This window comes from Vipera berus (assembly GCF_964194415.1).
Source record: "Vipera berus genome assembly, chromosome: 1".
In the NCBI taxonomy this organism is placed as follows: Eukaryota; Metazoa; Chordata; class Lepidosauria; order Squamata; family Viperidae; genus Vipera; species Vipera berus.
This window is the reverse complement of record NC_138202.1, coordinates 41,945,934-41,973,924: the sequence shown is the minus strand read 5'-3', so window position 1 is coordinate 41,973,924 and position 27,991 is coordinate 41,945,934. Positions and strand designations below refer to the sequence as shown.

At 37.6% G+C, this 27,991-nt stretch overlaps 1 protein-coding gene across 1 annotated transcript in view; it reads left to right on the top strand.

The window, feature by feature from the left end:
- Positions 1-27,650, top strand: part of UNC79 (unc-79 homolog, NALCN channel complex subunit) — a gene marked incomplete at both ends in the record, with an annotated part of 145,796 nt that extends 118,146 nt beyond the window's left edge. Inside the window, 10 exons of the mRNA XM_081344670.1 lie at positions 248-286; positions 1,887-1,999; positions 2,083-2,168; positions 3,603-3,776; positions 7,027-7,095; positions 9,143-9,253; positions 16,412-16,516; positions 22,507-22,584; positions 25,410-25,499; positions 27,471-27,650. Of these exons, the coding sequence (XP_081200796.1) occupies positions 248-286; positions 1,887-1,999; positions 2,083-2,168; positions 3,603-3,776; positions 7,027-7,095; positions 9,143-9,253; positions 16,412-16,516; positions 22,507-22,584; positions 25,410-25,499; positions 27,471-27,650 (1,045 nt within the window). The remainder of the gene's footprint in view (positions 1-247; positions 287-1,886; positions 2,000-2,082; positions 2,169-3,602; positions 3,777-7,026; positions 7,096-9,142; positions 9,254-16,411; positions 16,517-22,506; positions 22,585-25,409; positions 25,500-27,470) is intronic.
- Positions 27,651-27,991: the final 341 nt, after the last annotated feature.

Below are 27,991 nucleotides of genomic sequence, written 5' to 3'. Positions count from 1 at the left end.
TTACATACGAACTATACACCCTTCTTTATTGTTGTAATAAGGAGAAATAGATTTATCAGAGAGTGCTCCAATACAGACCTTTTACAAAATCATTATGGCAGCTTTTTTCTAACAAAAGATTGTGATAAAGTCATCTTAGTTCAATTTTTATTTGATTGCATAACCAGTTCCAACTTTTTCATTGAAAAAAATGACATTTTTATTTAATTCTCTCCTTTCCCATCCCGTTTTTTCCCCTCCTCACCAGGTTGGCTTCAAGTACCAATTTTTCTAATCAAGCAGAAAGGTACAGTATAATGAAAATCATTTATTTGCAACAGGCCTACAGAACAAACAAAATACAAATATTTCTTGTGAATATTTGATTTTGAAGTAGAACAGCGATATTAAATCCATATACAGCCCCTCTTTGCGAGATGGGCCGTTTAGAAATATGAAAAATAAATAATTTTGGATCAAAGCACTGCAATATAAACCTATTTTCTTCATAAACTATACAGAGATAGGGAGCTATCTAGAAAGAAATGGGTAACTCCTGAATATCCTCACAAAACCATTCATCTAATTAAGGACCTACATAACATGATGTCTTTTGTCAGATAACATCTGGAGTCTCAGATCATGTAGGAGAAATCCATTACTCATTTCCACCCAGGTCTGTATTTAGCATGTGACAATTCTGCCATGAGAAATAGTCACATCATGGCTTTATTTCTGGTAGTCTGGAGTTTCTGATATTAACTGAGTGGCACAGAAAGGAGACATTCCACAGTAATTGCACATCATAAGTGTAATAGGATAAGATAATCTTAGAGAAAGGAAAAATTCACATGGGTACCAACATCTCTTGATTTGTGATAATGTGATTATTCACTCTTTGATGACATCTCCTAACACATAGAGTACAAATTCATTATTTGTATTTGCATTTGTATTTGCATTTTGTAGTGGTATATGTATGCCAAAAAGTATTAGTATTAGATCACACCTGTTCGGTTCTGCTTATAGGATAAAATCCTGTATGGCCTACCTATCTGATATCCTACTTATGTGTTTAATCAAATATGTATGCCTGGCCTCTCCACTACCATCAAGCTCCTGAGATCTGAACCAGAGAGCCTTTTCTACTTATTTAGGCAACCCACATGATTCAGAACCCTGGAAAACCCCAAATCTATGCTTGTGTGACATCTAAGGCAGGGGTCCCCAACCTGTGGGCTGTGGCCCACTACCAGGACACGCCCTGCTGGCCAAGAGGCCATGGAACAGGCTGGCCAGTGCGCACATGTGTATGCACGCGCTCATCCTCACATTAGTGCCGCTGCTGCTATGCAAATGGCAAAAATGGGGTGCCGTGTGGTGAAAATGGGTGCCGTGTGGCAAAAAGAGGGCGGTGCTAGTGAGTGTCACATGGGCACTAGCACTGCCCCATTTCCATCACGCATGCTTGCGGCCCTATTTGTGTGTGTGCAGGCATGCATGCGTAAAATGCTTCCCCCTCCCTTTCCCTCTGGTCCACCAACCAAGAAAGGTTGGAGACCTCTGATCTAAGACATTCGGGCACTGTATGGAAGGGTTATTTTACACTTCTGTGTATGGATTAAAATAATTTTGTTTGATGGAAAAGTCTTCACACTGGTGGATGTAATGGCTACCATTTAGATTGAATAACAATAGCTTTATATTATATCTTTATATTAGAAGGATTGTAGTTTTATTTTTCCTAGTTCTTGTTTCTTTCATGCTGTAAAGTACAAATAATCTGTTTTTTTCATGAAGGCCCACCTGTGTTCTTGTTGGTTCCTTCATGATAAAATATTTTAGTAAGATCACAATATTTTTCCCTTCTTTTTCTCTTCCTTTATTTTAACATCCACCCACCCCAGTATGATGATCCCAGGGAATGCTGCAGGTGTGGCAAAGCAGTTTCTGCGTTGTATTTTCCATCAGCTTGCTCCCAATGGTATATTTCCACAGCTGTTTCAGAGCAACATCAAGGGTAATATGCTGTGCTTATCATTTATTTCTGACACACTGGATTATGTTCACATGAAATCCCACTAAAACAATTCTCATTTGCAGATGGAAACTTTTTACGAACGTTGGCCACCTCTCTTATGGATTTCAGTGAGCTGAGTTCTATAGCTGCATTGAGCCAACTCTTAGAGGTTAGTATGTTCTAGTTCTTTAAGGTTCACACTTGATATTATTCTCCCATCAGATGTATCGAACAAGTGTTTCATTTTCTACCATTTTACAGTATTTTCCATTCTAAAATTTGCTTGTACTGCAGCAAGCTGAATACATATATTCAACTGTGTAACATAGGAGTGGCCATTCTGTTGCCCTAAGGCTGCATCTAGCCCTCAGTTTAATTACCGAATCCTTTTGCAAAAAAAAAAATAAAATCATATTGCTGGCTAGAGAAAACTGTTTCTTTATCAGCAGAGATCTGGGCAGGGAGGAAGAAGAATGAGGAAAGAAAACACACAACCCCAGAAAAATTGCAATTACTTTGAGATATGAGAACTGAACTGAAAAAAATTTGTCCTTTTTTCACTCTTGAAAGTAGTCATTCATTTCCATCTGATATAGAACAAACTCTAAAGGAACATCCTATCACATTATTCCTTTTGCTTAGGAGATGGTTGCCAAATGCCAGGGGAAGTAGTTCATTGTAATGTATGTATCAGTGGTGGGATACAAATATGTGAACAACCGGTTCTCTATGTGGATGCCACTTCCGGAAGTCCATTCTGGGCCTGGGCAATAAAAAATTAGCTACTGGTTCTGCCGAACTGGTGCAAACTGCCTGAATTCCACCACTGTTGTATATCATACTGCAGTCATATACAGATTCCTTGAATAAATGGAATTAAAATAAAAAAAAATTAAAAATAAAGCCCCTTGAAATCAACAGGGCTTCAGGTTCCTGGAACGGATCCCATTCAAATGCAACACCAGCCAGAACTAAATATGAAAAGTCTCCCGATCCCAAGACCCTGTAACTCATAGCTTCTGTTTTGCTTGGGTTGAGTTGAAGCCTGTTTCCTCTCATCAAAACCCCATAGCCTCCAGCGTTGAGATAAAATATCAATGACATTGCTTGGTTGATCCATAGTAGAGATGTATCTCTTCAGTATATTGATGATATTTAACAGTGTAGTGGCCCAACTAAACCTGCAAAGCAAGGCTCCAGGCCAGATCCCTCCCTCTCACCAACATCGACTGGAACTGGCCTTGGAGGAAAGAGATAAACGCTGCAACATTGTGCCCCCCACTCTTAAACCACAAACCCAGTCCAGAAAGATACAGTAATCAATGTTATCAAAGGGCATTGAGTGATCAAGAAAACCCAGGATGATGGATATGAAAGATCTCTTTCTCTAGACAGGGATATTAAAAAAAAAAACTTCTGATATTTTTCTTCTTAAGAGATTTAACATAGACCATTACCTGTGAAGCAGAAAGGCTGCCTATTGTAGCAAATTTGTGAGAAGAAATATGAAGTGCTTAGATATATACACATTTTAAACAAAATGAAAATACCTTCTTGTTTTTATTTTACATCTTTTGCCTGAATGGCTTACTTATTTTCTTAGGGTTTAAACACCAAAAAGAATTTGCCAGCAGGAGGTGGAATGTTACGCTGCTTGGAAAACATTGCTACATTTATGGAAGCTCTGCCAATGGATTCCCCAAGCAATCTTTGGACAACGATCAGCAACCAGTTTCAAACTTTCTTTACCAAACTACCATGTGTTTTGCCCCTTAAGGTAGAGTTTATATAATCCAATTTCATTCTGGTATATTCTGGGAGAGACCTGTGTCTGAAATACTTGAGAAGTAAACACTGCATCCAGTCACCGTAAACAACACTAGGCATATAAATGAACTATCTATGTACCTCTATTTTACCCTGGGCTACATGTACTATGATTTATGTGTATGTATTGTGGTCAAATGTTTTCATGTTTGTGTGTGGGGAGATTAAATGGTGGTAGAAATGAGATGGGACAGTGGTGCCATTCATAATTGGGCCACCGGAAATTTTTCTTGGAATTTTTTTGTGTGTGGCAAAGATAGGAACTGATAGCTGCAAAGGTGGATCTGCTCATTTGCTCTGATAGATGCCATTAATAAGGCAGCTCCAACAGCCTAGAGAGCTGTTGGAGGTCCAACCGGTCTAAATCCGACCGATTGCAACTAAGGTCCTCTACGAGGTCTTATCTCGCGGCGATGAGAACAGCAAGGTCTAATTACTTTGCCGCCCTCATCGCGTCTGCAGATAACCGCCCGGCCGCCCTGTTTAGGGTGACCCACTCCCTCCTTAATCAGGAGGTGAGGGAGGAGCCCTTGCAGGGTCGTGCCGAGGAGTTTAGCCAACATCTGTCGGACAAAATCGCTCGGATCCGGACCGGTTTGGACTCCGACTGGGCAGAGTCTGACGGTGAGGACATGGGTGGACTTGGCGATGTCATCTGGGAGGAGTTCGATCCTGTGACTCTGGAAGATGTGGACAGGATTATGGGGAAGCTGAGCTCCACCACGTGTTTATTGGACCCGTGCCCCTCCTGGCTGGTTTATGCGGCTCGGGAGGGGACACGAGGCTGGCTCCAGGCAGTGATAACTGCTTCTTTGAGAGAGGGTAGCTTTCCCGCCGCCTTGAAGGAGGCGGTGGTGAGACCCCTCCTCAAGAAGCCTGCCCTGGACCCAGCTGTTTTAAACAACTATCGTCCAGTCTCCAACCTTCGCTTTCTTGCGAAGGTTGTTGAGAGCGTGGTGGCGCATCAGCTCCCTTTGTTCCTGGAGGAAGCTGATTATATGGACCCGTACCAATCGGGCTTCAGGCCCGGGTACAGCACGGAGACGGCATTGGTCGCGCTGGTGAATGATCTCTGGTGGGCTTGGGACAGGGGTTGCTCCTCTGTCCTAGTCCTACTAGACCTCTCAGCGGCTTTTGATACCATCGACCATAGTATCTTACTGCGGCGTCTCAGGTGGTTGGGAGTGGGAGGCACGGTCCTGCAGTGGTTCTCCTCCTACCTCCTGGGATGTTCCCAGTCGGTGTTGGCAGGAGGGCAGTGGTCGGCCTCGAGGCCTCTCGTTTGTAGAGTTCCTCAGGGGTCGGTCCTCTCGCCTCTCCTGTTCAACATCTATATGAAGCCACTGGGCGAGATCATTCGTGGTTTTGGGGTTGGGTATCATCAATATGCTGATGATACCCAGCTTTTCATCTCTACCCCAAACCACCCCAGTGATGCCCTCGATGTGATGTCCCGTTGCCTGGAGGCGGTTCGGGTCTGGATGGGGAGGAACAGGCTTCGGCTCAACCCCGACAAGACTGAGTGGTTGTACGTGCCGGCATCTCGGGAAATTCAGATTACTCCATCTCTTTCTATGGGGGGTGAGTTATTACCCCCCGTAGATAGGGCTTGCAACTTGGGTGTCCTCCTAGATTCACAACTCTCCTTGGAAGATCGTATAGGAGCTGTGACTAGGGGGGCCTTTGCCCAGGTTTGCCTGGTGCGCCAGTTGCGGCCCTATCTGGACCGGGATGCCTTGCGTACAGTCACTCATGCGCTCGTGACCTCTCGTTTAGACTACTGCAATGCTCTCTACATGGGGCTGCCCTTGAGGACTACTTGGAGGCTTCATCTGGTGCAGAATGCGGCCGTGCGAGTGGTGGTGGGGGTTTCCCGATACTCCCATGTAACACCTCTACTCCGCGAGCTGCATTGGCTTCCGGTTGCCCTCCGGGTGAGATTCAAAGTGCTGGTGATGGCCTATAAAGCCCTAAATGGCATGGGTCTGGATTACTTACGGGAGTACCTGCTGCCGGCATCAACTTCCCTTCGTCCAGTGCGCTCCCACAGAGAGGGCCTCCTCAGGGTGCCGTCGGTCAGAGAGTGTCGACTGGTGGCCCCCAGGGGGAGGGCGTTCTCTGTGGGCACGCCAGACCTTTGGAACCGTTTACTGGTTGAGCTCCAGATGGCTCCTGACCTTCGCTCCTTCTGCCGTGACCTAAAAACTTACTTATTTGAACAAGCCGGCCTGGTCTGATGGGTTTGGGGTGTTTTAATATTAATTTTATTATTTTTACTGTAATTGGGCTACAATGTTTAATTCTTTATTAACTTTTGTACATTGTATTTCTATTGTATTTATTGCCCTGTACACTGCCCTGAGTCCTTCGGGAGAAGGGCGGTATAGAAATTAAATAATAATAATAATAATAATAATAATAATAATAATAATAATAATAATAATAATAATAATAATAATAATAATAACAACAACAATAACAACAATAATAATAATAATTATTATTATTATTATTATTATTATTATTATTATTATTATTATTATTATTATTATTATTATTATTATTATTATTATTATTATTATTATTATTATTTGGCACCAAGGATTCTGTCCATCCTTTCAGCATCAGTGATTGTGGAGCAAGCCAGGCACAATGTTGAACATGCGTTCTTGCCTAAGGATGTGCACTGGCTAGTGCTGCCAGCTTTATGGGCTATACCTGTCCCCAGGATGCATATCTTTACCTTGTTGGTGTTTGATCTGTACCTGTGCCTGGCCAGTATCATAGTTCACCTGCTATCCAACAAGAAGCAAGGTGTTGGCACCTGTGAAAGACTTACATTGCTTTCAGAGAAGGTGACCAAGGGGAATTTGCCCAGCCTGTTCCCACTCTACAGCTTTGCACCATTGGTCTCTGATGCTTCAGTAGTGTTTCTCACAGTCTTTTCAAGCATTCCTTGCATACATGAGAGCTAGGAACTTAGTTTCCTCTCTCTCTGTCTCTCTTTTGAAAATTAGCATGTAGGTTCTTTTGGAAACCAGGAATTACGTTGAATTCCCCATTCTGTGTTTATTGATTGTGTAGCTCTGCCTTTCTTTGATAAATCTGACATTCCCAAATACTGAATGTAAATCTGACATTCCCAAATACTGAATGTGAAGAATAGCTTGTAATTCTTCTGTATCCTTCTTTGCCTGAAGTGTTCACTGGATTCCAGTGTAAGGATAATGATCTGTTTGCTGAAGATTCCCACCAGTAGCGCTGCCAGGGTAAGTTAAAAGGGAAACAGTGGGAAACTAAATGGCTGCTCTAATACTAATACAGCAAGATTTGTTTTTATTTAAAAAGATATGTTGAGTATCTGTATTTACTTTCTACACCAGCTTTTTACATTTTAGAGTTCTCCTGGATAAAGGAAATAACTGAAGCATAAAACAGAATCCGTTCAGGTGTCCTGTTTGTGATTTCCATTTATATGGCCACCCATCTTTCAGCAATGACTCTAGGCAGCTACCTTAATATTAAAATTTAATGTGTCCTAATAATAATTTTTTAAAAAATCTACCTATCCCAAGTCCTTGGGAAGGATTCACTAAGTAGATAAAAATGCCAAATCTAGTCTATACAGCTGGCTGACTGCACAACCAGTCATAATAAATAGTATGTTGGTCAACAACCACAACGATGCCCATAAATAAGCATCTACCTTGTGGATCAAATTAATAGTAGCTATGCTACTATTGCTGTCACTTTTTTTAGATTTTTATCCTGCCTTTCCCCCCCCTCACCCCCTCCATATGCAACCCAAGGTGTTGAGCATACCTAATACTCCTTCTTCCTCCTATTTTCCCCATAAAAACAACTCTGTGAGGTGAATTAGACTGAGAGAGAATGACTGAATGAAGTAACCCTGCCAGTTTTTCATGCTTTGTTCCTCAAACTGAGATAGAACTCCAGGAGAACTCCCAAACTGTATACCGGTTCATATGAAGTAATGCTATCCCATCCAGAACTAAAGATCAAATCATTGGATCCAAGAGGGCCTAAAATCCACAGCCACCCAGTTTTGCTGAACTTGGCCTGAAGCCTATTGTTGCCCATCAAGGCCCCTACAGTCTCCAGACACTGAGAAAACATCTAAACAACACCACTTATAAGCCCAGGGAGGGATGTATAAATAAGTATCATTAGCGTACTGATGAGACTTCATCCCCTGCCAAAAATAAAGTCACCCAGTTTCTTCATGGTAGATGTTAAACAGGAACAGGGAATATTAAAACCCTGAGGAATTTTTCAAAAATGTGGTTTGGACTAGCTCTTCCCTTTCCCTCTCCACACAACACCAACTGAAACTGGAACTGACCTAGCAGAAGGAGAAGAACAACCATAACACTATTCCGCACTTTCAATCCCTTGGACTGTCCAAAAGAATAGCATTATGAATGATATCAGAAACCACCAAGATTTCATTTATTCTATGATTGTGCATTTGTATTTCATTGTATCTACAGTATTTGTTTGTTTGTTTGTTCAATTTATATTGCTGTCCATCTCACATTGATGACTCCGGGCAGCTAACAATGTTAAAAATTATAAAAAAACAGAACGACATGTCTCCCTCCCTCAAAATGCACATAAAGCGGCAGCCCATAAAACACCAGCCAAGGTAAAAACATAACAATTAACATAGCCATGCCCAATGATGCTTCACATCAGATGTATTAGCAGAACAAGAATCAGTAATTAGCAAATTTAGCCAAACCAATCTTGAGGGGCTCTTTCTAGAGAATTTTAGCACTGATTTATTTATTTATGAAATGTAGACATTACTTCAGTCCATCTGGACTACAGGCAGTTTCTGATGGATGTCTACAACCTGATGATGTATGATTGCTGTTGAATTTCCTTTGCTGTGAAGCATTGCAGTTGAAATGCTGTGAAGGATCTAGAAGTTTCTAATGCCTTCAGTCACCAAAAGAGTGGCATAAATTGATCCCTTGGTGCTGTTGCTTGCTCTTCCAATGAAAGAAGCTAGCAGTCTGGGCCAACTCTCATCATTTATCTAGTGACTATCCCAGAGGGAAAGTTCCATTCTCCCCTGAAACATCCTCCAGAGGTTCATTCAAGGGACTGGCTGGGAAATTCCTGAGTATCAGCCATGAGATGAATCAGCTTGGACAGCTATAGCTTTGCACCTTCCAAGTGAAAAGTAAAAGCTTTGTTAGGGTGGAAAATTTCATAACATGTGCTTTGTGCATTTTGCAGAGGCACGGAAGTATTCTGACATAATTATGATTATTGCTGTTATTATTACAGAGCCTGCTGGAGCCATTTTCAAAATTGCTGAGCTTTGTCATTCAGAATGCCATCTTTACCCTGGCTTATTTGATTGAACTGTGTGGCTTATGTCACCGAGCTTTCACAAAGGTAATTCAATTGTGGTTGTTTTAAAATTCTTTTCAGAGAGATGAAACAATGCCTTGTTATGCTTTCCAGCAGAACAGAAATTTAGGCAAGTCTGTTTTATTTTTTAAATGAAAAATGGTATAATCCTTTAGCTAGGAGCAGGGTTATACATGAAAGTTTGACAACATTATTTTAAAAATTTGGCAAATTTAAGTTGATTTCATTCTTTCAGATTTAAGATAATTCACTAAGAGAGAGTAATCGACTGAATGGGCTTGCATCCTGTTAAATAACTATCCGGATGGGATAATAGCAGCAAGAACTGCATATCATATGACAAAGTACTATGAATTTGGGATAAAATTACTGTAATCTGATGTCAATCCTGCAAAAGTGTGATATATATGCTTCTTTGTAAAAAAAACATTTCTATCGGAAATATTTCCATTCTAGAGGTTTTGTAGATTCTGTCCTATTCTTAATTTGCACCTCGCATCAATTTTAATGGGAAAGAGATGATAATGAAATATTTTGTTTGCTGCTAACACATCATGAGAGTTCATAATGCATCCAATCAACTGAAAAGTAGCATGGTGTAGTGGCTAAAATAGCAGTTGAACAGGCCAAGTTCAATTTAACATACCCAACATTGTTCTTGCTCAGTTATGATCTAGGAAAAATGATCTAGGAAAAAAAAAGACTTCTGTTTAAGAGGATACACGCTCTTATTTGTTTGTTCAGTTGTCAAAGGCCAAAAAAGACTGGGTAATAATCAAGCCAGGATTTCTTTCTCATTTTTGTTAATAGAGAGAAACATCTGAACTATTTTAGGCCAGTTAAACATTTTGCCCATTTAGCTGCATATTTTTTACTAGCAATTTTCCAGATAGCAAGAAGCAGCCAATTTTTTTCCGGGCATCATGAGCTATGTGTAATTTATTTAAGTAGAGATACATTCTAACACTTCCAAATATAAAAATTTCCTCTTTTTGGTGCTTATGTTATAAGCAAAATAAAAAGGGCATCATCCTTGCATAATAAATGTGTTAATTTAAGATATGATGGCCTTTTTCACAACACTGTCTGGAATGCTACCCTTACACACAAGGGCATCAAAGTAGGCTAAGAGTTGCTTGTGCCTTCAGGCTGCAGTTGCCAAACAATGTTTTAAAGCTCTGTTTTGAAGCTTTTATAATAACCCTTAGGACATTCACATTCACTTCTGTCTTACTGAGTGCAGATGTTGGATTGAAAGCTTGCAGAAGGTTTCACTGCTATTTTATTCTTGAAAGATTTTGACCTTCTGTTTAGCTTTGGATTTTGATATCCTAATTTTACTTTCTCTACTTTATTTAATACGGATAATCACAATGTTAACTATAGGCAAAAATGATTGTCATGTTAACCTCCCCTAAAAGTGGCAAAGAACCAGAAAATTGTGTCCAGTTTGGAAGGCTTATTTATGTATCAACATTTGATTTTTCTAAAAATTAATAATGTTTCAATATCGATATGTGGTATTTTAAAACCAATTAAAAATGACATTCTTTTTTTTATATTTCACTTTTCTATTTAAAGAGCTCTCAGATTAGCTAACAACTAAAAGTATAATAAAAAAATACAGTCTACATTACAATGTGTATATTTAAAACATCAATCATAATGTTGAGCCCACAAACTTAGTTGAAAGTTCAAAAATAAAATTTATTTATTTATAAAATGTATTGGCCGCCCATCTTATCATAAGGTAACTCTGGGTGGCACACATTCATAAAAATATATCTGTATTAAAACATAAGTAAATTAAAACCGAAGTTTAAAATCTAAGGACACCTGGAGAGGGCAGGGGCAGAATGTGGGGAGGTGGGATCTGCTGTTACTCAATCAACCACCTCCAGGGTGCTTTTCCCCCACTGGGGCTCCAGGCCAATTGGCAGAGCCAGGTCTTTAGGCCCTTAAGAACTGATTGGAGGGTTGTGACCAACCTCACATGGAGGGTGCAAGATGTGACAGAGGGCAGAAGTATATTAACGAAACAAATATTTGCCTAGTAGTAACAGAGAACTGTATACATTGCCTTATTTGGATTTTTCGGATGACTGCAGTTTTTTACCTTTCAGATTACAATAGTTGTGTAGGTCCAACTATATTTATGTAATTCCTTTTGCAGAATATGATGTTTGGTGACTGTGTCAATAGGAATGGCCACTTTCATCATAGACATCTGCTTTGATTTCAGGTTGCTTGCTATTTCCAGTATTTGCAACTAGAAGAGTAACGAAAATCTAGTAAACACTCATACTTGTTAACTGCAGGCACCACCAGAGTATGTGTGCGTGTTTGTGTGTGTAAGCCCACCTTTATTTTTCTATGTACTAGGAGAAGCTGCTCAATGAGCAGAATAAGAGATGACATGACTGTAATTCTCTGTATGACATGCTCTTCACTTATGGAATGTAAATCCTTTGACTCAGAGAAGATTGAAGCTTTGGAATATGGACACAAACACATGTACACACACAAATGCAAACACAAAATCACATACGAGTAGAGATAGAGATAGAGTCAGAGATGATAGAAATAGATACACACAAGCACATGTGCATGTGTATCACCCAGGTACACTCTGAAGAAACTAGACTATTATAGATTTCCCTGATAGGATTTGCCATGCAGCCCTTATACTCTCTCTTCCTACAATTATTTTGCTTCCAATCTAGTTTCTTGTATCTTTTTTCTTTTTAATTCCATGTCCATTTTTTCCATGATCCACTCCTTTTTTAATATTTTATTAATTTTCTAATTTTACAATCATAAGTACTTAGTAAACAACATGTTGTCTGGGTCCATTGGTAATTCGGTGGTACATATTAACTTTATCAGTATAGTTCCAATATTACACCATCCAGTGCTTCCTTGATCCTCTTTTCTTCTGGTGGTATGCATTTTTCCACACTGTGCAAATACAATTCTTGTTACTGTTAATACATATACAATTACATATAGACATCTTTATCACATTTTTCTGGTATTCTACATAATATCAATAGTGTCGGTTTATAACATCTTTTCTAGCCAAAACATATCTCAATTGCATTTGCACTTAAAATCCATTTGTGCAATCAATATCTTATTTTTCCCACTTTTTAAAATTTTTAATTTCCCCTCAATATTCAAAGTATCTCTATCACTTATAATTTTCTCAGAATAAATTATATTTGGGTAACCAAACACTTCCTTTATTCAAGCCCTTTTAGAATTTTATATTTCCCATCTCATAACAAAATATAATATTCTAGCTACAAATCCTATCCTTCTAATTGTAATAATACTTTTATTTCTAACAATTATCTATTTTCTAAACCATATTCAAACAACTGTTTAATAGTATAATATCCCATATATTAGGTCAAAACCTCTATTTTCTTCAGTCTTACTCTAGCTTTCTTCCTTTGCCAAAGTCAATACATTTGAATCATCAAGTAATTCTTCCTCTGTTTTTGTATATATTGTTTGGAATGAGGAAGAGAATTTGATTGAAGTATTTTTGGAAGAATGCTCAACCCATTTATATTTTCATTAAACAGCCTCCATCCTTCTCCTTCAATTTTTCTTTTCATTTCTTGTTTGTCAATATTCAGCATTTCTCCTAACAGCTTTATCATCCATACAATCATCTCTTCTTCCTTATTCTCAAATGTGATCTTGACAAGTAAGATATCTTTTCCATTTCCGGTGTTACCACTGCATTTTATAATTTTTCATTTGTCTGTATCTGTCTGTTAATTCCTTCCTTTAGGTCCTCCATCTTTGGATCCGTTTCTTCTAATTTTCCTTCTGTTTTCTGGGTTACTAGTTCCTTTTTTGTAGTCATTGTCTGGATTTGTAAGTTTACATTAGAAAATTGTTCTTTTATCTCATTTGCATTTTTTTAGTCTCATCATGAAATAAAACAATTGTCTGTTGGATTGATTTCAGCATAGAATTTCTTTCTGAGATTCATTAACATTTTCTTGTTGGTATATCAAGCTGGGAGCTTCAGAGACAGGTGTTAAAGATGATTTTTTTACCATTTAAGGATAAGTATGGAACACTTTGTATGTAGTCTTTATAGTCCAATAGGGTCCCCAACACAGATAAGCAGCCCAAGAGTTTTTTTTCCCTTTTCCCAGCTGCAGTCTGCAAAAGTGAAAGTTTCGAGGAACAAAAAAGAGTCTTATCTGAGTCTGGGCTTCAAGCCAAGTTCCTTTAATAATAAATTGTAGTGCAGTAGTTCTCCACTAGATGTCATTAACGCCGTCTTCCAGATTTTTAAATCCAAACTTATATTACAAACTTTTCAAGTCTCTTTTCTAAAAAAGTGTCAAAAATACTTTTGCCCCCCAAATTTCAAATCTATATATTTGTATTGGTTCCAAATTAATCTTGTGATTTTCTGTTTTCCCCCAAGCAATTAATTCGCCGCTTTTCTTTTCCTGAGGGAATGGGGCGGAAATTCCCCCTCCCTCTCTCATCAGATTCTTTGCTTTGGGTGGTTTTTTCCAGGAAACAGTCTTAAAATCATAAAGAGAGAATAAGGTCTAACCCAGTTCCTTCCACGTTGCTCAAAAGTTGCTCATTAGTGCTTATTTTCTTGAGTTGTCAGCAGCTTCTGACTGGACACAGAAGTGTAGTCAGTCTTTCCCCCACCTGTTTGGAGGGCTTCCTCAGATCAAACAGAGGGGCTGCCGGCCCTCCACAATCAACGAGGGTCCCCTCCTTCTTCATCACCTCTACAGGGTGACTTTTGACCCTTTTTAGGGTCCCCAAGCAGGGCGAAATCGAACATGGAAGATGGAGCCCCATCTTCCTGCTCCCGTCACACCATGACACCTAACTGGAAGTCTCCATGATGCACTCTTGATGCTACCAAATGTTGTGGTCCCTCATTCAGAGTTTTTCCATTACCCATCACTAATTCTGTCATTTTTTATTAAAAAAAACAACCAGATCCAATGTGCTTTTTGATCCATTCATTTTCCATATCTCTGTATGAAAAGATATATGCTTGTAAAAAAGCATTTTTGCTAAGCTGATGCTGCCCAGTCACCATTCCCATTTATTTTGTGCCTCAGTAGACTATCAGTAGTACAGACCATTTTTCTGTACTCTCTTGTCTCATTCTTAACTATCCATTTATGTCATATAACAAAATATTTTTCCCATGGATCACATTCATTCAAAATGTTGCACACTTTTCCTCCAAATTCATTCCTGGCTCTTCTGTAGTTTATGTTCATTTGAATGAAACATGTAACTGTCAATACCCCCATGGATTCCTAGTTTCATAGAAGCCTACAGTAATCTATATGTCACTAATTTATATTTTCTAATATACTTTTTAGTTTCCGTTAATAATTAAATCTCTACCTTCACTTTCCAGAATGCATTCATTGGCTGCATCATTCATTCATTCATTCATTCATTCATTCATTCATTCATTCATTCATTCATTCATCCAAGGATCTATCACATCTTTCCTGTTTCCCTTAATTTCACAGACCAACAACATAACTATTATTTCTTTTTTTCATTCTGCTCATTAATTTGTGTTCTTTGTCATTTTTTCCTCTTATATTCTATGATATCCTCTTCTATATGCTACAGTTGCCATCAGAAGTGTCCATATATATTGACCTTCACCATTATGGTTTGAATCAACTGAGTATTTGATTCAGCTGTGGTGGCACAGTGGTTAGAATGCAGTATTGCAGGCTAACTCTGTCGACTGCCAGCAGTTTAATCCTGACCGGCTCAAGACTGACTCAGCTTTCCATCCTTCTGAGGTCAGTAAGGTGAGGACCCAGATTGTTGGGACAATATGCTGATATTGTAAACCACTCAGAGTGCTGTGAAGCACTATGAAGCGGTGTATAAGTCCAAATGCTATTGCTAAGTGCTATTTAATACTAGTTGGTAAAATAGAGAGAGTATATCTATGCAACACAAAGCATTCCCTGCTGTATAGACATACCTATTAGTTTTGGCACACTTTGGCCAGTGTGCTGCAAATGCAACTAAAAAATTTATAGGAAACTATCTTGCAAGCCAAAATACTGTTGGATGTATTACAATCTACGTAGGACTCTCAGGATCCCTCTTTTTTTCAATTATAATTTGAGTTCTATAGCTGAGATCCTAAATTCTAAGGATTGAAACTCCTCTACAATGATGTTTTCATTCAGGGAAGTGAATGGGAAAAGAAGTGGCTTTTTCTATCTGTCCTTTTTACCCACATTTGATCTGGACACTTGTGGGACATTTAGAACAGAATAGCAGTTGTCACAGAAGCAATAGGGAGAGGGGAAATAGATTGATGTTCAGAATCCAAACCAGTGGTGGGATTCAGTCAGTTTGCACCACTTCGGCAGAACTGGTAGCTAATTTTTTGTTGCCCAGGCCCAGAATGGACTTCTGGAAGTGGCATCCACACAGAGAACTGGTTGTTCACATATTTGAGTCTCACCACTGGTCTAAACATCTACATAGGGGTATATACAAACATGCACATAAATATGCATATACAGACTTCTATGCAGACAACAAATATATGACAGAGTATAGCAAAAGTCAGGTGCCACAGTCCAGTAGTAGATGATCTAAAGGAGACCATTACATTAAAATGTGTAAACATCTTACTAAGGCATGCTTATTTATTTTTATTTATTTTTATTACATTTATATCCTGCCCTTCTCCGAAGACTCAGGGCGGCTTACAAGCTTAGCAGTAGCCTTCATTCTATGTATATGCCTGCTTGTTAGGGCTTTCACACACACCCCCAAGCGGCATTATTACAAAGTCAGCTTATTGCCCCCAACAATCTGGGTCCTCATTTTACCTACCTCGGAAGGATGGAAGGCTGAGTCAACCTTGAGCCTGGTGGGATGCGAACCTGCACTAATTGCAGGCAGCTGGTGTTAACGATCATTCATCAGTAAGGAAGATCTGCCATTAAGAACAGTTTAGAAGAAAATAACTATTAGTTCAAACATTTAATGTAATTTACATAATAAATTGTGCATGAGCCTTGATTTTGGGTACACCATGTGTATGCAGGAAAATATGAGTAGAAATAACTGTCAACACACACACTTTTATGATACTAAAAATATGATTAACACTCATTTCCTTTGTTTTAGGAAAGGGATAAGTTCTACTTATCCCGCAGTGTCATCTTAGAGTTACTGCAAGCTTTGAAGTTAAAATCGCCTTTACCTGACACCAATTTGCTGCTCTTGGTCCAGGTACAAACAAATATTGTAATAGTTTTCCAGTGAACATTTTTGTCCTTTATCTCTGAAAAAAAATTGCTGTACTATTGAAGTACTGTTACATGCTGTCATCCATCCTACTAAATTGTGGCACTTGAGGCATCCAAATTCACCTGTTCTGCAAAATACTTCATGCTGTGAAGTATTTTATCTTTGTGTCAGTTCAAGATTGTTATATTTATGGCTTTATGTCCACTGTAGTTCCTTATCCTGTTTATTTGTTCTTGGTGATCTCCTGTGTTTTAAACTCTCAGCTAGAACAAATACCAAGCAATTTACAAATGGGATGATCTCCAAGGACAATATAATAAAACTTTCCATTTTGAGTCCTTTATAACCATTATAAACCTTTATAACCTTTATAAAACATGCATGATACCCCTAACATCAGCTATTCTGATTTGTGTAACAGAAGAGGAAAGTATTAATGAAGTGCAAGTATTAGCATCTATGGTTGAAAATAACTTTTGCAAAGCAGACAAGAAATGAAGACAGCTTTTAAATCTTATCTTTCCCCACGCAGTTAGTTTATGTATGTAAAAATAAAGTAACGTTGAAGAGTGAACATTTCCAGTGCACTAGAAGAAACTGAATGTGATCACCGTGTACCCAGAATCTCTCATTACTATGAAACAGCATTGAATAAAATTTAAGAATATTTTTTTCCTGGATCAACTAAGGATTATGTGATTGAGACACTACTCAATTTGGCAGGTACCGGACCATAACTCCCTTTCTTCTCCCCCCCCCCCCAAGCTGACTGTAGTAGCAGAAGTAAAAATTAGTTGATTTCTAAATCAATTCTGAAGTGCATTATTCTTAAAGACATAAATCTAGACATGTGTCTAATAAATACTGAAATATTTCACAGTTAAACTTTATACCTTTTTGCCCAACTTGTATTGTTTAGAAGTTACTGTCAGTGAGTCTACAGTAATGTAAATGGTTCTAGGATTTTTAACTATTTTCTTCTTTAGGAAGAAAAAAAAAAGCACAGGTTCCTCATATATTTTACAAATGGGGTCAGAACTGCTCCTAGACATAATAGTATTCTTTCAGGACTGTGGGATATGGGTAGTGTAGTGTAGAATTGACCTAACTGGAAATCTGGAAATGTGAACACAGATTCTGCGGCTACATATCAAATGGTACAAGTTTTCTTCAACAGGTGGGTAATCTGAACAACAACAAAAAAGCTCTATTCCAAAAGATTAAATGAGAGCTCTCCATGTTTGGTAAATAAGGCCCTGATCATCTCAACAGTTCTTCTCTGAGGTTATAGGAGTCACATTACAAGGAAAGGAGTGGAAGTACACAGCAGATGTCACTTATTCAAGTCAAATTGTTTTAGATTTTTATATACAGCAGTTTGGCAGTGGCTGACCTCTAACGCAGAGTGTCTGCTCTGGCAATCACTGGCACTTAACCATGTCAAAATGACAATCAGCTGAAACAGAAGGGATCCAGGTGGCCCATGGCAAAATGCCGAGCTTTGCAGATTTGCTCCTAGGGTCACCCATCGTTCCTCATGATTGACAGCCTCTTTTTTTCCCCCTTATACATATTCTTATCTTAAGTTACTCTTTCTCAGAAGCAGGGATGCATTTAAAACAGATGATATTGGCAAGTGTGTTTTCCTATGTTGGAACTACACTAGAAGGAGGTTTAGCATGGTCCAAAGAGGTAACAGAATATTCCAGCATTCTTCAAAAAGGTTTCTTCTCGGACTGACCAGTTTTGCACGTTGAGGAGTACAAGAGGCATGGAATAGAGAACCAGAACTCATCATTATACCACGAACTCACATCGATGAAAAACCAAAGAAAAACTATATTGATACTGATTAGTTAATATTAACAAAAATACCAACATATTTATATAAAAATTAATATAAGGTTGTTGGTTTTTTTGCTTTTTAGGAAAAGCTAGAAAGATTCAGCTAATTGCTGAAGATATTCTGTTGAAAACAAAAACTTGCTTTGTGTGGTGTGTTCTTCTGTTGTAATTGTTCTACTCTGGCTGTGTTCTAATTGTTCTAAAGGCTGATTGTGGCTGTGCATCAGGCCATGGACCATCTTGGTCCCTTCTGTTTCAGATGGTTGTAATTCTGGCATAGTTAAGTGCTGGACAATTCAGTCTGGAGTAGATCACTGACAGGTGGTTGTATTTTAAAATGTAAAACAATTTCCCTTGAATAAGTGACATCTATTAAGTTCTTTTATTCCATGAATTCTTGGCTCCCAAGGAAAGAAGATGGAAATCAGTAGTATCAATATATTTTTGGGATGGAACTATTTGAGTTTTTTAGATTGACACATTTGTTGAAGAAAACTTATACGGTTTTGTACGAACACACAGCAGTGCAATTGTGCAGAATTTTGGGTTATGATCGATGTTCCCAAGTCAAGATTTACAATCAGTTCAAATCTACTGTCTTCCAATATTAACTCTAAGCAGTATGAATGTCCCCCCGCAATACAGGCAAGAAATAGATATGCTAGATAGTCAATGCTGATAAAAAGAGATGGAAATGGCACTCCTATGATTGCAAAAAGAATGGAAGAACATCCATCTCTATTAATTATGCAATGGACTTAATTCCCCCCCCAGCAAGTTTTTTTTAATCAAGGAGACTCAAATTCATTAAATATTAAGCTATTGATAGTAGTATTGTTGGTTGTTTACTATTTTCTTAATCACAGGCAGCCATGACTACTAACTGCTAAGGAACAACTACCCTACCCTCTCTACTGCTCTTTATGAGCTTTCTGAATATATTTATTGTGAGGCATAAAATGTTGGATTAGCAAAGAGTCTCTTAGGTTGTTTGTTCTTAATTTGTACATTTGTTAAAAGACACACTTTAAGTTCAAAGAGTACCATCTGTCTTCTTTCTTGTCAGATGAGCTCTTGAGGAAAGATGGGCTATAAATCAAATAAGTAAATCAGCAAGGTTGCCAGTCTTGCCAATTTTCTTGTTATTGATTCACAACATTATACTAAAGGTTGCATGTTGTGTCTCGGTAAATGTGGAGGCATTTCTTATTCTTGTTTATAATCGAGCTTCCCAAATTAAAGAAGGGAGGAAGAGACCCTATAAGTAAATATGACTAAGTTTAGGATAAGGAAGTTGGATTTTCCAAGAAAGCTGTTCAAACTTCTATATGAAGATATAAACCAAAAATGCTGATCATAATATCTGTCCAGTATTTCAAAGCTATATCTTTTCTCATTTTGCTAATTGAGATTCAGTGCCTACATAAACATTATCTATGGTTGGTCAAAAGAAAGATTAATGTTAAATTGAAGAATATTACAGAAAGTCATCTAGACCAAACTGGTTATGGTAAAAGCAATCCATTCCTACAGCAATAGCTGACTAGATACCATCCAAACTCCTCCTACCTAATATTTCTTTCTTTCTTTTGTAATTTTTGTAATTTAAACTTATTTATTTGAGTTCTACTCTCTGCTTGCAACAGAAAACAAAAGTGATGTATTATTTATGTGACAGCATACACTTCAACAATTTAAAAATGGCTATCATAATTTCCTAATTATCTCTTCTCGGTGCTAATTATACACATCTCATTCTATTTTTCCTTAGCTGTCATATTCTCCAGACCTTTTATCATATGTAATGTCTTTCCTCAGTACTTTCCCATGTGTCACTGTTTTTGTGCCAGATCTGTAATTTACTCTCTAGGGCAGGCTTCCCCAACATGATGGCTTCCGGACATTTAGCAATGGCAAAGTAGTAAGAGAGAGAATACCAAGTTAGACTTAATGCAACTTGAAATTTTGATATACACCCCCTAATGTCCTACCTATTTCAGAATTGAATCTCTGGATTCAATGTCACTGCTAGAATTTTTCTCTCTGTTCTCAAATGTGCACTGAATGGCCTCCCAGGCCATCCACCTATCTCTGAAGCCTTTGTCAACTTTTATCGCAGGCAACAGATTTCCAGGAAGAAGCACAGCACAGATTTGTCTCTTTTTTGTTCAATTGTTGTGTGGATTTTCTTTATATCTCTAGCATTAAATATGTTGCCTGTGATGTCTCGGTGCCTTGGAAGCAGTTGATACGGGCAGTGATGAGGCATATTGGAAATAAATATGAAGCGTTTGTCTGCTTAGTCTTTTCCTTATGATGTCAGGCAGAAATCTACCTGCTTCCTGAAAAGAGAATGATAGTATTAGGAAAAATGTTAATATCAAAGGAAATTGCTTTTGTACAGAAGCATAGTAGATGTCATCTGTTCACATTTAAATGATCTTGAAAAAGATTTAGTTTAATTTAATTACTGACTTGTGACAAGGCAAAAAAGGACCAAAGATGTGCTTTGGTAATATTGGGAAAAGTTACAATTCTTTCATCTTTGTCCATTCACAAAATAATTGGATGCACTGGCAAGTGTTTACCATCATTGCCAGCATCATTCTGAAATATCATAGCTTTAATTAATAGCATATTCCAGCAACATTTATTACTATACTTATTTTAGGGCAATTATGCCTTAAGAATCTATTGAAGTTTCTTTCAGAAAATTAATAAATCTCACACAATTATTCTTTTTTCCAGGTGTTCAGTGTTATTCAGCTTGCACTTCTCTTGCTCTGTTAGGGGAGAAAGACAACAAACAGATAGGTGGATCCAAGGACCATTAGGTAAAGCAGTCAGCATAGACAGCAAATCCTGAGCATTGTGGAAAAGACAATACCTCCATCTCTTTGGCATCATTCTTTTCTGATGCCCCGAACCTTTTAAGCAAACCATTGTTTATATGGCTGCTAGGCTGGGTGTACCTCGGTGGAATGTGGGGGCACCACGTTGCCCCTTTGCTTCAGGCACAAAATCTATCAGGTTTGGATAGAATTCAATATCCTCCTCCCCATCTGTTTAGCTGACAGTCAGCTTTTGTGAAATGTTTAGGTACTGCATTAGCACGAAGAATCCATCTTTGAAGAAGTGCCTTATCTACTGCATTTTATAGGTTTAGAATATGAGAGAAAATGGAAAGCATCTTCTACAATATGTTTTCCTCTCATTCTCAACCTATACCTTGTTGGGTGATCATTGCAGAGATATTTTCTTACTTAAAGAGAAGCAGAATGACCATGAATGGGCAAAAAAGCAGTGGGAGTAACTTCTAACACCTTCCTTCCTTCCTTCCTTCCTTCCTTCCTTCCTTCCTTCCTTCCTTCCTTCCTTCCTTCCTTCCTTCCTTCCTTCCTTCCCTCCCTCCCTCCCTCCCTCCCTCCCTCTCTCTCTCTCTCTCTGTCCTTTTGTCATTACTTCCCTTCCTTTCCTTTCTTATCCCTTCCCAGCAGGCAGAAAAATGACTGTTGCTGTGTGGGTGAGGGAATGTGGGATTCCAAGATTGGCTGGGAAACTGGCAGAGACTGTTGAAACTGAAGATCATGTGGCTGCAGCAGCAATGCAGCAGCAAACCATAGTACTGAAGCAGTCACAACTCCCCCAAATTTCATACCTTTGGGCGTCATAGATCCCAGATTTTGGACACATTTTGTAAGCTTGTTCAAGTTATCTTGGTTCAAAATTGTTGCCCTGTGATTCACTGTTTCATCCAGGTAAAGGTCATGACATTGAGAGTATATAGATTGAGAATGACTATAGAAAACATCAGAAGACCTCAATAAGAAAAACACATGATAATGGATAAGAAATTTCAAGTGTTTTGCTCTGAAATGAGAACCCACATTGTTTACAAGTATAATTCACACAATGATACCAGGACTAGATGCCTGTGTAATGGGGATGAATGAAAAATGTTAAATTTGTGGATGCAGAACTGGGAAAAATAATACATGGTAATTTTTATATATTTTGAATCTGAATAACTGACATCATTCCCATTCAGAGTTTAGCCATCTGCAGATTTAATCATAAATATCAGCAAGATGAGACCTTACTGATAACTGCATTTTATTTCTCATTAGTTTGTTTGTGCAGATGCTGGGACAAAGCTAGCTGAATCAATGATCTTACACAAGCAAATGATTGCTTCTCTCCCTGGAGTAAGTATTTTAAAACCCCACTTTTTTGCACTCCAATTTTTATACAGAGCCAGATATAGATGTTACATTTTTCCTCTGTGGTAGTTACTGAAGATTACCAGTTTGCACACTGGATTATATCCAAGGGAATAAATCTGACAAAAATGTAGCTTGCGATTAGCATTACAATTTTGGTCTGATTATTTATTGTCTAGCTTTTGCCAAAAGTGTTCGATTATGACTTAAACAATCCCCAGTTATTTCAATAAGCACTGGTGATTTTTTTAACCTGATGAAGTAGAAATCTATTTGTGTTCATGTGATGGCTCTCCTTTTAGGTACAGTATGTGTTGCAGAAGAGTATGGATTTCTAAAGACTTCCCCAGCTGATACCCTTCAGTTCTGGTGGAACCACCATTTCTAAAATCCCCAGCCAACATGCAGCCATGGAAGTGCTGGCTGGGGAGTGCTGACTGGGGAATTCTGACACTAGCAATCCCAACACGAGAAAAGGGAGAATCAGTTTGCAAAAGGAAATTCCAAACTTTCAAACTTCCATGATTCAAATAGCTAATATTATTTTCCAAGTGATGTGATTTTTGAGTTGGGATGAAGTGAAGCATCTGGTAGAAAGGTAGCAATGTAATGGCATGTGTTTATTCTACTTTTAATCAACCTATTTGGCACAATGTAGAGAAACAGAATGCAATACAGACATAAAATAATTTGTATTCAAAGGGGCAGTACCCAATTTCTTTTATCATCAAATTGCTCAGCCTGACAGAAGCAGTGTATGGAATTCTTCATCCAAACTCATTGGAAGATGGAGAGTAGTTTGACAGGACTCACAGTGACCTTATTTTTTTTACTGTTTGTTGTTCTGTCAAGTAAAGTGATAGGCAGAAGAATGGAGAAGACAAAAAGTGGTGTCATTCACCTTCATGTAGATTTTATATTTTATACAGAGAAGTGAGAAGCACTTGGGTCAATCATTAAAATACAACAGTGGAACTCCTATTGTTGCTTCCTTATTTTCTGTGTCCAACTTTCAATAAGTAATCTCTAAGCCAGTTTGTAAATTAAAACTGCTGTTTGTTCAATATGTGTAATACATGCCCACCAAACACTGATTATCTTGAATTATTGCAAAATTTATTAGGTCCCTTCTGATGTATTTTCTCCTCTACTTCCAACTTTCTTATTAAAAATATAGTACAGGTGGTCCTCAGGTTACAGCAACTCAGTCAGTGACCATTGAGAATTACAATGCCACTGAATAAGTGGTACTTATGACTGATTCTTGGCATTCCAGCCATCATCTCCCAGTAATGTGACAGTGATTTCTTATGTTCCCTGCTTATTTTCCACAAATAAAATCAATGGGGAATCAGGTAGGAAGTTGGAAATGCAGTCATGTGAGGTTCTTGCTTAATATCCCATATGGCCCTCATTTAATAATGGCAATTGGGATGGCTGGAACTGCTGTCACTAAGTAGTGCACTCATGCACTTTATCACCTTGTCATTTACATAACCCCAGGCTAATGGTAGCCTGATTTTATTCCTACTACAGTCAGTGGAACTATTCTCTGATCTCTGAATTATTCTTAAGTGAGCAATATTCCACTTAAGATTAATCAGATATTATACATTGTTTATAACCCCTAACTTACTTACTTACTTACTTATTTATTTATAAAATTTATAGGCTGTTGATCTTTCCTCAAGGTAATTCTGGGGAGCTTATAGTCATAGGTTTATTGGTTCTTTGTGTAGCCCCATTCTTCTCAGGTGCAAAAGACCAGGGACACACATTAAGTTTCAATTAAAATTGAAAATCATTTACTGCTTATGCTTATGTATAGGAATCTAGTCAACTAGTTAGCACTATTTTGACACTAGCTAAGGGTTAATGGAATTCAAGAAGAGTTGAACTTAGTTCACTTCTGGCAATGTAGAGTCTCTGGGCTGATTCCTCTCTTGACTCCACACACACACTCACGGGCTCTGTCATTCTTTCTCCTATAATTCTATATAGGCAATTTTGAACAGGATGTACTGGTTGGCGTATGAACGTGTAAGACTGAATTTAGGAATAGGTGTTGTCATTTTACATCTTAAACCAGGTGTGACAATTCCCCTTCAGAAACACTGGGATTGCATCCTAGGAAGGAATGAGATTAATCTCTGCTGACATACGAGATACAGACTGAGAGACAGACAGACGGAGAGACTTGTTCATAGAGGAATAAGGCATTCAATTCAAATTTAAATTCATATAGGATAATATGATTCAAAGAAAATGTAACCACCTATATAAATATATTTAACAACATATTTAGGAATCTAGTTTGAATCATATGACTGCCTGTTGCATCAGAACTGAAGTTACCTTTCAAAGCCTTTAGCACACCAAAGCCTATGTTGCTTTAATACCAGTTTCAGTTTAATAATATCTACCGTATTTCCCACCATCAAGATCCTGGGCACTTTAGATTTTGAGCCGTTATAGAGCCAGCTCTTCCTTAAGTCAGTACAAAGCACATAGCTTCTTCAGTCAAGTATTTGATTATGGGGAGTATCAAACTGGGAAAGTGTTTCTTAGTGGTCTAACTAGGTAATTGCAGTGTATCTCAGATTCTGGTAGATGGGGCTGTCAGGGTCTGTGTCTTTCCATTGTGATATGATCATTTTCTAGAAGCGTTAATATAATCTTTTGAATGGAAGGGGAAGAGGTTGACCATCTGGTTTAAGGTGAGCAGAGTTCCATTGGTATTGGGTGTTGGTCTGGTGTTTTAATGTTATTGTGCTTTAGAATAAAGTTGAGCATTTGTTTTCATATTATAGTGTGGAACAGCAGCGATGGAATGCATGCGGCAATACATTGGTGAAGTTTTGGATTTTATTGCTGACATGCATACTTTAACTAAATTAAAGGTGAGTTCAGAAAAATCAACTTACTTTTACTCCATTATTATGACATTCTATATTATCTATTTAATTGGGAAGATTTTTAGGTATCGTGTTTGTGAATATCTAAAATAAAAATTAGCTTATCATAAAACGGAAACTGTGCTAGTGTTATGGTTGCTGAAGTTTCTTCTTGTGATGTTTCATTTTGTGAATTCCACTATTCCACTCTGAATTATATAACCTTTATAGCAGTCTCATCTGATGGGGATAGGAGCATTTTAATTGTGACATGTCACCTGCCAAGGAAATTTGTTTACTATCAAAACAGTGGTTTTTTTTAGGACTAGAGAATTATCTCTATAGGTATAAGATTTTTTTAATGGTAATTTTATTAAAAATTAGAACCTCAATGATAAAAAACTAATACAAACTAAGAAATAAAAGAAAAAAAGTGTAAAAAAGAAAAATAAAATAGAAAAAATATAAAAAAATAAAAAAATAACAATATAGTAAATAAAACAAAAATATACAAAGAAATGACTACCTGCTTCATTACAGCAAATGTCAACAACTTTAGGGCGGTATATAAATCTAAACAAATAAATAAACTTATCACTTTCTCTCAAAATACAACAAATGAACAAATGGAAGGGACCCTGGAGGTCATCTAGTCCAACCCCCTGCTCAGGCAGGAAATCCTATATCATTTCAGACAAATGGTTCCATTACAGGTTACTAAACCTAACATATCTATTTTAACCTTGATCAAATAAGCCAACTTTATGGGGGTGGGGGAAATTGTTTTTTTATCATTTTTTATTGTTTTTTCTATTTTGTGTTTTTATTGTTTGTAAACTGCCTAGTGTTTCTGTGGGTGAGTAGGTGGCTATGTAAATGTCAATCAATCTATACATACGTACATATATATATATATATATATATATATATATATATATATATATATATATATATATATATATATTTGTGTAAATTACTAACAAAGAATTAAGGGAGACTGAAATGCATTTCTAACTCATTAGTTTTCATCAGTCAGCCATACCCTTCTGAAATTCGAACCTGGGCTGATTGCACATTAGGCAGTGTATTTACCTCTTGAGCCACAGGATCTCTCTCTCTCTCTCTTGCTCATTTTACGGTTCATGATCATTATTTCTATTTTTGTCATACTGTGGATGTTTATATTTTGTTATATCATATATTGTGTAAGCTGCTGAAAATTGCAGATTATAGTGTAATAAATAATTATATCAAATATTTTATCTCACATAAAACCAATATAAATATGTTGTTATAGATACCAATGAGTATGCGGTGAAAGCTAAATGGTATAAAATGAATATTACTTCTAGACTGATATATTACTTGTAACACTACTGGACTACTATCTTTAAATGATTTTGAAATGTTAAAAATGGGAAGAACAAACTCCCAGATGATCTCAGTTATGGTCATCATACAATGACAGGAATTTTAACTGTCCTTTCAGCTTCACGCATCCTGAACACGAGCGGTTCATAATAGGAATAAATGAATGGGAAATGAAGTGAATGTGAGCAGATCCACTGAGGGAACAAGTGAAATGGGGATTTTCAGGGTTATTTTTCTAATGGATTAAGTAACTTTTGAGCAGTTTAGTAATGGAAAAAATGATGGAATCATTCTTATTGAAATATATAATAAGGACAAAAAAGCAATCGGAATTAGCTGCCAGTTTAATTACGTGATAGTAATTTGTAAATGGATTTCCAAAGATATATCATCATAATAGCTCTAGATTTAAAGCTATCCAGTATTCACCTTTAATATACAGTAAACTGTATTCTGATGCAATTCTGAGAATTGCAGCTCCCAACATTACTGGAAGATCCAAGGTTGGGGAAACTTTATGTAAATAGTGTATCTCTGTTGAATTGTGCAACTTCCTTGTCCTTTAAAATAACTTTATTATCTAAACATCCTGTCTGTCTACTACAGAGTCACATGAAAACATGTTCCCAGCCATTGCATGAGGATACTTTTGGCGGACATCTCAAAGTGGGCTTAGCACAGATTGCTGCAATGGAAATCTCACGAGGAAACCACCGGGATAACAAGGCTGTGGTTCGTTACTTGCCTTGGCTGTATCATCCTCCATCTGCAATGCAACAAGGGTAAAAAAACCTTGGTCATGACTAGATTAAAAATGCAAACTTGAAATAGGTCATCAAATGGTGGAACTTAGAGGAAACTTTGAACATTCATGACTGGTATAGAAATAGGTATTCTTAGCAACAAACCATGGGTCCAAAAAGTGTTACCTTCACAATTTATATATCAAAGTGGAAGATATATGCACAATGAACTACTTAGTGATCAAGTATCGTTGCTTGACTACTAGAAAAACAATCTCCTGCAAGAAATGTGGGGGATCCTAATATTGCCAAACTATCATATCATTATCCAACATGGTCAGAAGTGGTAACTACTGGGAATTCTACTTAAGCAGCCTGCTTACC